The sequence below is a fragment of the Onychomys torridus genome, chromosome 2, assembly GCF_903995425.1.
Source record: "Onychomys torridus chromosome 2, mOncTor1.1, whole genome shotgun sequence".
NCBI classification, from domain to species: Eukaryota; Metazoa; Chordata; class Mammalia; order Rodentia; family Cricetidae; genus Onychomys; species Onychomys torridus.
Genome location: NC_050444.1, coordinates 47,824,021 through 47,836,061, shown reverse-complemented (window position 1 = coordinate 47,836,061; position 12,041 = coordinate 47,824,021). Strand labels below are relative to the sequence as shown.

The 12,041-nt window shown below is 35.6% G+C and overlaps 1 protein-coding gene across 3 annotated transcripts in view; it reads left to right on the top strand.

The window, feature by feature from the left end:
* The window catches only part of Fut9 (fucosyltransferase 9), a 221,891-nt gene extending 209,907 nt beyond the window's left edge, over positions 1 to 11,984 (top strand). For all 3 annotated transcript variants that reach the window (XM_036178959.1, XM_036178957.1, XM_036178958.1), the window contains exon 3: positions 8,360 to 11,984. In XM_036178959.1, coding sequence (XP_036034852.1) covers positions 8,369 to 9,448 — 1,080 coding nt within the window. In that variant the 5' untranslated portion in view covers positions 8,360 to 8,368 and the 3' untranslated portion in view covers positions 9,449 to 11,984. The remainder of the gene's footprint in view (positions 1 to 8,359) is intronic.
* Positions 11,985 to 12,041: the final 57 nt, after the last annotated feature.

Genomic DNA, 12,041 nt, shown 5'->3' with positions numbered 1-12,041 from the left:
GGGGCAAAATGTTATGAAGGAACCCCTAGTCTTGTCTACAGCTTCCCCTAGGGAGTATGAGCCAGACTACACTTGGGCTCTCTGTCAAATCTGATTGCTGTGCCTGTAGCTCCAGCTGGTAAGTAGAGATTGTTACTGAATAAAGCAGTGATTAAGAACTAGTGACAGAGGAGAGAGAGCTGATGAAAGAGCAGAAGAAAGGAGGTTAATCCCTGAACTGAAAAAAATTCAAAGGGAAAGAATATAGAAAGCACCGAAAATAAAGGGGTTGATAGTGCACGAAAAATGGCATCTGGTAGCACATTCACTAATAGCAACAAATATCTGAAGACACAAAGGAAAGGGGCAGGGTAAAGAAAGCCATTCATCAGGCTGCCTAAACACAAAACTATGGGAACCATGCTGAAGAAGACTCAGGAAAAGCACTGGTGACCCTGGGGAAAGCAGGTGACCCCATCCTTACTGGAGCATTTCAGTGGAAAGTTCCCCAGAGTCCAAGGGAGCAAAACAAAGGTTTTCCCAGGGAAACAGCAGAGATTATCTTTAAGGATATTTGACAGAGGTTCAGAGACACAAACTTGAGAGCATTCCAGAAATCAACTAGTGTCAGTCAGGTTGCTAAAAGATGAACAGCATCTCTCCCAAGACAGGAGATATGCAGCTCCACATCAAATATAGAGAACTGTGGGAACTAAAAATCAATAATTCCCATGAGAAAGGCTCAACACAATATGAAGTTCTAAACGACCTGAAAAGAGAAGTGATGAATATATAAAGCTTTATAGTATAAGGGAGAATATAATATAATTTGGTATACAATGAAAGAATGGTATTTTACTTTTTTAAAGTATTCTTAGTGTAAAAAAAAAAAAAAAGTAATAATAAAGATGTGGGATAAGCAAAATAAGAAAAGCCAAACAAAAAAATCCTGAAATCTTGCACTATTTGGACTTTGGGTTACCTCAAACTAATATGATGCTATTTGCAGATCACATTAATATTGAAAGAGAAATGTTCTGAGTTCATCATACACATAATAGTTTCACTGTAGATAGCACAACCAAATCCCTAAGCTTTACCCTGGAGTCAGTACAGGCATTTATACAAAATGATGTGATTTATTCCCATTTTAGCAATGTATATATTTTATACTTTTCAAATTTTAATCCAGATAATTTTGCATATTTTCGAAGGTTTCAAGATATATACTTTGTATCTTGAGTGGAAAATAAGAGAATTGGTGTAGAGATTATTTTATATAAATCGGTCTTTCTGATTGTTTAGAGTGGAGATTGTTCTGTTCATTTGTCTGTTCTAATTTGACTATTTCAACTAATAAAACAATTATAAATTAATATAACACAAGTGAAATGGTTAGGTGGTTTTAATATAACTCTTGGGACTGAAGATTAACAAAGAAAGGTGAGCTCAGAGTAGCTCCATTAATCCAAAACTCACCAGAGAAACCCATTGTGAACCTCAGACCCAGACATCTTCATTCTCAATCTGACTTCCAATCTGATCAGCACTGCCTATGAAAAGAGATTTTTTTTTTTCTGTAGTCCCTACAGGTTTCCCCAGCAGAAGTAATTTGTCCAGTAGGAAACCAGGATGCAGCTGAGGGAGTGATCACTTCTATAGCATGCATAAGGCATGAGGGCTTGCATTGTTTAATGCATTGTACCACAGAGGGGGTAGGGGGAGACGAGTTCTATCTACATAGTTAAAATCAACAAATATTTAGAATGATGTTCCTTAAAGAAGTTTCCATAAATAATAAAAAGACCCTAATGATATTCAGAAACTTCATATACTAGGAATTTATTATATAATTTATCTAGATATTATTAATCATAATAATCAGAACGTGTAGCTAACTAGAAATGACAATAATCTACAGAAATATCATAAAAGATCAACTATTGTGCAACATTTGGCTAATAATACTAATTTCTGATTTGTTACCAAAGAATAATAAAAATATAAAAACAAATATGTAATTTTCACACTTTCTAAGCTTTATTTCAGAAAGAATAAGTTAAAGAGTCATCTTATGACAATCACTTTTTAAAACAATTTTTAATTTAGTCCCTGTTTTAGTTGGGGTTTCTATTACTATAAAGAGAAACCAGGCGGTGGTGGTGCATGCCTGTAATCCCTGCACTCAGGAGGCAGAGGCAGGTGGATCTCTGAGTTTGAGGCCAGCCTGGGCTACAAAGCGAGTTCCAGGACAGCCTCCAAAGCTACAGAGAAACCCTGTCTCAAAAAAAAAAAAAAAAAAAAAAAAGAAAAGAAAGTAAGAAAGAAAGAAACCAGGACCCCAGCAACTAATATAAAGGAAAACATTTAATTGGGGGTGGCTTACAATTTCTGAGGTTTAGCCCATTATCATCATGGTGGGACATAACAGGGTACAGACAGACATGGTGCTGGAGAAGGAGCTGAGAGTTCTAAATCTTGATCTGCAGGCAGCAGCAGGAGTCTATGTCACATTGGCAAGACTTGAACTTATGAGACCTCAAAACCAACCTTCACAATGACAAGCTTCCTCCAACAAGGCCACACCTACTCCAACCAAGCCAAACCTCCTATAATGCCACTCCCTATGGAGCAAGTATTCAAACACATGAATCTATGGGGACTATACCTACTTAAACCACTACCAGCCCTCTATCAGTTTTCCAGTAATTTACTCATGGTTTTTGAATTTGGTATGCATTGATCAAATTTTTTTTCTTTTGACCAAAGATAAAAGCTGTGTCATAGACACACACACACACACACACACACACACACACACACACACACACACTCTCTCTCTCTCTCTCTCTCTCTCTCTCTAAAGTAACTATGACTACACAATGATGATAAAATATGATGACTGAGGGCTGGAGGGGTAGCTCAGCTGTTAAAGGCTAGGCTCACAACCAAAATATGATGACTGATTAACTCCTATTGTTATGAGTGGTGATCTCTTCCAACTTTACATCACTATGTATAAGGTGGGCAAGACAACAAAATGCAGTAGCCATCGCCTAGGAAACAGAGGCCAAGTGGTAAGCTCCAAACTGAAAAGTTGATTCTATCATACAGTTTTGGGCAGTTGTTCAATTCTGGGCTACATTTTAGTCCATGCCCTTTCCATTTTAGAATAAGGGTGAATATTTGCTGAAACAATCTCAAATAACAACTCACATATAGATGCTTTCTTTAGAATCACCAGGGTCTGAAGAAGCTTCCCATCTTCTTTACCTTCTCTTTCTCCCCCCAATATCTGCACATGTATCTACCATTTGCAAATCACAACTTTTTGTATTTTAAATTTCTTTCTATTTTTTTTAAATCTTTCATTAGAGCAGTATTGAAAAATAGGTTTAGTTTCTCAATGGACAATGTTTTACTACACCAAATTTTAGCAAGCATTATTTTTACCAAAGATTCTGTTCTTTTCTTTGAAGCTTAAGTCTTTGTCATCTCTCATACTCTCTAAAGCCATTGAGAATAACCCAAAAGTTTCAATTATCTGATTTATGGCTACAGTTTCCCTTATTCTACACATTCATTGCTGTCGCTGGAGAGAGCTATACAGCAACTCTGCTTAGAGGCTTTAAAAAATAGCTTGGCTTGACTGATAGACCAAAATGTGTTGGGTTTTCACCTGAATTTCGGTTATGAGGAGTAAGTAAAACTGTTCCTGTCAAAGGAATGTCAACTTGGCTCTAGGAAGCAAACTTTTCTGACAGTTTCTATGCATGGTAGGAGCTACTGAATGACTGCCCCATTGTTGAGTAATTGACCCTGACAGCAGTGAAAAATTAGAGGTAGAGGGAGGAAAGAGATGAACAAGCAATACAAAAGGCCCAAAGAATAGGGAAATTGAAGAACATAGCAAACACGGTGTTGTTTTCTGCCTAGTGACCAAATTGTTTTCATTTAACATGAACAGCATGCATGATAACTTTGAAACAGGAGAAAAATGCAAGACAAGATTTTGTTCAGATACTTTTTCTATCAGCATCAGTGGTTTTTTCCGCTTTCTATATGAGCATATACTACGTTCATAGAGAAAACAGGTAAATACAAATTCACATGCGGTTCATAGTTTGAGTTTGCAGTTCCTGACATGGCATCTTACTTCACTAGTGTGAAGCTCTGTAGTTCACTCATTCATTCATATAACACGAGGAGCACTTACTAAGCACCTACTCTGCCCAGATGGTAATGGTTTGTCAGTGAAGAAAGCAAAACCTATCAAGGGGCTGACTCTGATATCACTAAAATTATTGCAAATTCCACCTTCAGTGTGCAAAATTGTAGATTAACAAACACAGTCTTCAAGTGTTTAAACCCTGCAGCCAGTAGCCTGCACTTGAAAGTGTGTTCTGCACCTTCTTGGCTGACTAACCTTGGGCAAGCTGTTTATTAAGTCATTTTGTGCCTCAGTTTATTTCTTAGTAAAATGGTAATATGAGATGATAGATGTGCTGATGCATGTGAATTAGTGTAAGTTCTTAGATCAGTCTCTGCAGTAATAGGCACAATGTAAGTATGAGATATTGCTTGATGGGAGAAATTGATCCACATTTCACCTGTTAACAAATAGCCTTGAGTCAAAAGGGGTAGCTAATGAAAACCAAGGTACAATATGAATGGATTATTGATTGAATTATTTTGCTTGGTGGGATTATAGAAAGCAACTCAGTGGTTAAGCTAGTTATTTCTAATTAGTATCTCTGTCCCATTTGCTCATCTGTAAAGAAGAGACAACAATGGCCTTCTCCACAGTAGTTCTATGAGGACTGGCCCATGTAAACCCATAGCAGCCCCTGCTGAATAGGCAGTTGTTAATGGAGGCTGTTGTCACTGTAACCTGATAGTATAGAGTGAGCAGCTCTGATTAGAATATATCACAGGAAAGCATGTTAGTGCAGTTTAGCATGACTTTCATGAAGAGTTCTTCAAACAGTTAAATAAATGTATGCTGACTCCATGACTCCAGGATCCTATGTATATGGACTTCCATAACCTTATTCTGCAATGGCATTCTGTTACATTTACAAATCTCTTTTTGCCCAATTTTGTCTGGATTTTTAACTGAAATTGACCTTTGAAAATATCTTCTCCAATATATTTTCTTAGTAAGATTGTAATTGAATTCATATACTGATTGAATCACTTATTCTTAATTTTTTGTTTTCTATAATGATTCCTTTTATAAAATATGGTAGCAATTCCTATTTCATGAATTACTGGTCTCAGTCCTTTTGTGCTGTCTAGATCTATTCCTTGCTCTCAGTTGTTATTCATAAGTTCTATTCTTTAACAAATTTCATCTTCAATGGAACTTTTTATTTTGCCAACAGTTGTTCTTCTCACCCGGCTCAAACCACAATCATTCATTTTATCAACTCCTTTAAATATATTAGTATATAATAACTGAATAGTCATTTCTAATTTTAATATACATTAAGTCAGTCATTATTTACTCTGTTGATAGTTTAACCTAGATTTCTTATTTTCTGTCTTGGATAAACTTTCTACTGAAATTCCAGATATTGTGATATTACTAATTACCTCAAATTTAGGCTCTTAATGTCAATGAGTTTTGTCTCTCCTATATTTATTTTCTTTTTTTGGTGTTACTGTTTATTTTTTTCTTTAGCTTTATTCCATGGTTCTATGTCAGGCTTCTTGTGTTAATCAAATAATCATTTCCCTGGAAAGTATCAAACCTGTAAATCTCTTCTAAGTATTATTTTTTTCACATACCATAAACTTCGGAACATAGTACCTGCAATATCCCTTTATTATAAATATTGAGATTTCCTTTATAATTCCTTCCCAATTTTCTCTGTAAACTAAGGTTGAACTAATAGGTCTTAGATATATTATATATACCCTTTGTGTGAATTTATTTGATTACTTACTTTGACACTGAATCTATCTTTGAGAGAAAATTATAATTTTTCCAGTAATTCTGTACAGGGAATGCTCTAGAATTCAATATCCACAATTTTTATACTCACATAATCAAGCTTTATAACTCACACAACATCATATTCTTTAAAGAGTTGTGAATAAAATGTATATGTGGATGCGATTTTTCAAATGGTCACCTAAATTTAGGTAAGAGTATTCTATATATAATACCCTATACTTGATTAAGATTTCAAGGTATGTCATACTTCTGAAATGTGGTTGATATATAGCGCACCCCAATAAACTTATCTAGAGGTCAAAGAACAGAACAGCCACTATATTAAACATAGGTTTAGGCAGTCAGTGGTAGCACATGCCTTTAATCCTAGCATTCTGTGTTCAAAGCCACACTGGAAACAGTCAGGCATGGTTACACACGCCTTTTTTTTTTTTTTTTTTTTCCTGAGTTGAGGACCAAACCCAGGGTCTTGCCCTTGCTAGGTAAGCGCTCTACCACTGAGCTAAGTCCCCAACCCGACATATGCCTTCAATCCCAGGAGGTGATGGAAGGAAGCAGAAAGGTATACAAGGCATGTGGCCCAAGAACTAGAGCCTTTTAAACCTTTTGCAGCAGTTCAGCTGAGATTCATTCAGATGAGCATTCAGAAGCTTTTAGTTTGAGGAAACAAGATCTGCTGAGAAGTTGGCAAGGTGAGGTTGGATGTGGCTTGTTCTGTCTCTGATCACTGAGTGTTCACCCAAATACCTGGCACCCGAGTTTTTGGTTTTTGTTTTTTCTTTTCTTTCCCCCCTCACCTTTTTTTTTTTTTTCTGAGACACGGGTTTCTCTGTGTAGCTTTGCGCCTTTTTCTGGAACTCACTTGGTAGCCCAGGCTGGCCTCAAACTCACAGAAATCTGCCTGGCTCTGCCTCTTAAGTGCTGGGATTAAAGGTGTTTGCCACCACTGCCCAGCGAGTATTTTTTTAAATTTTTTATTAATAAGACCTTTTAAGATTCATGTTACACTGAAATTGATGTTATATCATTTTAGAAAAAGAACTATGAATTTCAGAAATCTTACAAGAATGCTATCAAGAAATAATCTTGTGAGTCAGGCATGGTGGGGCACACCTTTAATCCCAGCACTTGGGAAGCAGAGCCAGGCAGATCTCTGTGAGTTCGAGGCCAGCCTGGTCTACAGAGTGAGATACAGGACAAAGACCAAAACTACACAGAGAAACCCTGTCTCAAAAACACAAAAACAAAAAAAGAAAGAAAGAATCTTGTAATAATCTTGTAACTATATTTCATGTGATATTCATATGTTCATATTCATAGAGACTTAAATGTAAAAGAAAAACTTTCAGTACACACACACACACACACACACACACACACACACACACAAACAAGCCAAATGGCTCACTGATTTAACCACAAGCTAAATTCAATGAATTAATGTTTTTATCCATGATGTATATCTTTAAGAATCTTATTTATGACAATATCCAAAGGATAAGCTTGAAGCCATAATGCCTGGCAAAGGAGAGCTTGTTTTAATGAAAACAGTGTGTTTGGTTATTAAATACTGGTAACTACTGAGTTCACTACAAGGTTATTGAAACAAAATTGTTAGATAAATGTGAAATGTATGAATAAAAAGAGAAAAACAACAGTGGACTTATTAATGTGCTTATTTACCAGAAGAAGATATCAAGGACACATTTCCTCACCTGAATATCTTAATGCATTTCTATATAAAGAGTAAAAATAAACTTTTACCCAGAAAGAAATATTAACTCTTCAAAAACTTTAATATTCTCTTAACTTTACTCTGATTGTAAAAGTATGTTACTATCTTTTTATTTTTTATTTGTTCTTTGAGAACTCCATACACAATACTGTACCATATTCTTTTCCATCCTCCAAACCCTTCTAGATCTCCCTCCTTACCCTCCCAACTTCATGTCATTTCTCCTCCTTAAAAAGGAAGTTTTTAAGCATAGTTGTGAACAAGCAAATATGTCAACTGGGAAATGTTTGCAAATCTTACTGAGTAACACTCACTGATAAGCTCACTCATGCTTTTAATAATGGGGACCAGTTTTGTCAGTTTTTGTTTTGTTTTTGTTTACAAACAAAACCAGAACAGGTATAAAGGTAAGGTCATCGAAGCAGTGGTTAACCTGACTTCAAGATGTGTGCTGAGAGTGAATTCTGATTTATGCTTTCTAGGCTGGAGTTTCTGGGAAACTTCCATTTAAAAGCAGTTTTCTGGCTAAATGAAACCTATTTCTCACATTGGTTATTAATACTGAAAGAAATTACAGTTGATTTCATGATTACCACAGTCTTAATATTTCTCTTAAATTGTATTTATAATTTCTTTTTTTTTTTTTGTTCCTACTTTTACCTTTCCTTGTCTTCTCTTTTCTGCAGAAAAAAAGTATGACATCAACATCCAAAGGCATCCTTCGTCCATTTCTAATCGTCTGCATTATCCTGGCCTGCTTCATGGCGTGTCTGCTTATTTACATCAAGCCCACCAACAGCTGGGTCTTCAGTCCAATGGAGTCTGCCAGTTCTGTGCTGAAAATGAAAAATTTCTTCTCCACAAAAACTGATTATTTTAATGAAACCACTATTCTGGTTTGGGTTTGGCCATTTGGGCAGACCTTTGACCTTACATCCTGCCAAGCGATGTTCAACATCCAAGGGTGCCATCTCACAACAGACCGCTCACTGTATAACAAATCCCATGCGGTCCTGATTCACCACAGAGACATCAGCTGGGATCTGACTAATTTACCTCAGCAGGCTAGGCCACCCTTTCAGAAATGGATTTGGATGAACTTAGAGTCTCCAACTCATACTCCCCAAAAGAGTGGCATTGAACACTTGTTCAACCTGACTCTAACTTATCGCCGAGATTCAGATATTCAAGTGCCTTACGGCTTCTTGACAGTGAGCACAAATCCCTTTGTGTTCGAAGTTCCAAGCAAAGAGAAGTTGGTGTGCTGGGTTGTGAGTAACTGGAACCCTGAGCATGCCAGGGTCAAGTATTATAACGAGCTCAGCAAGAGTATTGAAATCCACACCTATGGGCAAGCATTTGGAGAATATGTGAATGATAAAAACCTGATTCCCACCATATCTACATGTAAATTTTATCTTTCTTTTGAAAACTCAATTCACAAAGATTACATCACAGAAAAGCTCTATAATGCATTTTTAGCTGGCTCAGTACCTGTTGTCCTGGGACCATCTAGGGAAAACTATGAGAATTATATTCCAGCTGATTCATTCATTCATGTGGAAGATTATAACTCTCCCAGTGAGTTGGCAAAGTATCTGAAGGAAGTTGACAAAAACAATAAGTTGTACCTTAGTTACTTTAACTGGAGGAAGGATTTCACTGTAAACCTCCCACGATTTTGGGAGTCACATGCATGCCTGGCTTGTGATCATGTAAAAAGGCATCAAGAGTATAAGTCTGTTGGTAATTTAGAGAAATGGTTTTGGAATTAAAGTTTCCATCATTTTCACATTTAATGAATTATAATAATGTAACATCATTCAAGTTGTGAGGATAAGAAGAGAAACAATTTGCTTTGTGTCACAGTTTATTTTTATCACCCTCCTTTGAACAACATGTATATTTTGATGGAAATTTTTAAGAGCTCGAAATTAGCAATCACTCCATTTGATTTTAAACTATTCTGTATATATGTGATAATGAACACCGAAAATAATTTATTCTCCATTCTCATTTGTAAACATTTTTTTTCACATTTTATAGTTGCCTGTAAAGTAAATTTATGATTCAATTGTTTCTACATCAATAAGACCTTTAATCTGTTTGGGAAATGAAAATGTGTATCCTAAAATATGAAAGATTTTTACCAAGTATTATAATGGCTACATTCTAGCTCGCACAATGTTAACAAAGAAGGATCAGAGTATCACTTCATTTTTAACCTCCTTGACTTAAGAGTTGAACACTGTGTGTAACTTATGTAGTTTTTACCTGTTTACCACATTTGTGAAGGCAAACTTACTCGTGTAGTAAAGAAGAAAGATATGAAGCAGAAATGTTATTAGACTTCACACTCATTTTCATTAAGTTGTTTTGCAAATGCAGACTCTCAATGTCTTAGGTTAAAGTATCCAAGAATTTGGGGGCATACAACTTTTGTGATATTTTTAATAGCTAATAACAGCTAAGAGAAGCTTTGATTGTCCCGTTTCAAATCAAGTTTTATTTTTCCATATTTGGTAATGAATAGATATAAAAGTAGAAAGGTGTATCCTTTCATTTAGAGAAATCTAAACAAAATTATTACCAATTGGTCTAATATATCATTAAATATAATAAAGTACAAACTTTCAAGGGACAGACATTGCTGACACAGAGTAGGAGTTCAATATGTATTTGTTAAATAAATTAACAGCATTGAAAAGTCATGGGTAATTTTTGTTTGTTCAATAAAGGAACAGATCTAGCCTATGACTATTCATTGAAAATGATCTTTTTTATTCCATTTTAAAAATTATTCATACATAGCATATGTTGCTATGATATTCAGGGCTTTGCAAAACTAATTTAAACTTAGTATTGCACTAAATTTGGGGGCATGTTATTCATGAACTTTCACCTGCCTGCAGAAATCCTCTTCTGTAAGTTGAGTGGAGGTAGAAGGACATATGCAGATACAGTGGAGTAGAGGGAAAAAAACAGATACTGAGACTCTTACAGAAAATTATTCTCTAAAGGATTCCTAACGCTTGTGTTCTACTCTGGTCAAAATCTATAGAAAATGTAATATTCTGATGACATCCAATTGGATGTTTTGTGGCTCAGTATAATTTTCCTAGTACCTGTTACAATCAACAGAACTTACACTCACCCTCTACATAGATTATTAGGGAAGATAAATTTCAGTTCAATAAGCAGGAACTGTGTGTCCTGTGAGAGAATGAGCTTCCCTGGTAAGGGAAGTATTTGAGCAAAGAAAGACTCCAGAATTAAATAGACATTGATCCTGCGTTCATTTTTTTAGACATAATTACACAGGTAAAGTTGTCAGTCCCAAACCAACACAGAAATAAAATAAAAATGAAAACATGTTGTCACTGCATTAAAGGGACTGTGACACTGAGCTTCCTATAAATTCCATCTAGCAGGACTCTAATGGAGACTATGAGTCATTGTCATTTAATGAAAAAAAAAATACTAGTAACTTTACCCAGTTGTTTAGCTACTCAACATATGTTGGAATTGCTAGTTCCTTCTACTCATTTGACCCAACATAGGCTTTATTTCTTCTGTCCACACATTGTTTCATATCTATAAAGAAATGGTCTGCATACATGGATATTGTCCTAAAAGCTCTATCATATATTTATTTGTTTCAAAGTCAATTTCATATGTGTATATCTATTCATTATGTTTTTGATCCATAAGATGTAGGTACCTAAATATGCAAAGAGAAGCTTAAAAAATGTTCTCTGTGAAAGCTGGAAAGCATTCAGTAGTGTGTCCCCCACCATTACCAACCTGAATGCTCAGATCCCTGAAGGCTATTGTTTCTTCTGTTGACAATGAATCTGAGCTCATTCTTGAACTGAAACTACAGTTAAATGCCAGTAATATAAGCCAAGCCAAGGCAACAAATATTCTGCTAGTGCATCTGTACACTGAAAGCCTAATACCAAGCCATGGAAATGAGTGTGTGAACTTCAAATGAACAGTGAATGGGCCAGCTATTGAACCAGCAGAAATAACAGCAGTATTTGTAAGTTAACCTCTTCTGATCTATGAGGTAATTATATATAAAGACAGTATTTACTCCTGACGTATGTTGAAAGACAGGGATGTGAACATGGTGATAATAGAAATTAGAATTTAAGGGTCCTATGGCTATTAATCTCATGTTTGTCTCCACCTCCTCTGCACCTTATTGTTCAAATATGTCCCAATTCCTAAAATGTGAATATCACATTGTCACATAGGATGATATGTTCTGGGACTTCAACTTTTAAATATATAGTAAAAAAAAAAAAACTTTAAATGTTGGCACTCTTTCTGATTTAATGTTTCTGCAGTTGAACTTTAGCAGAA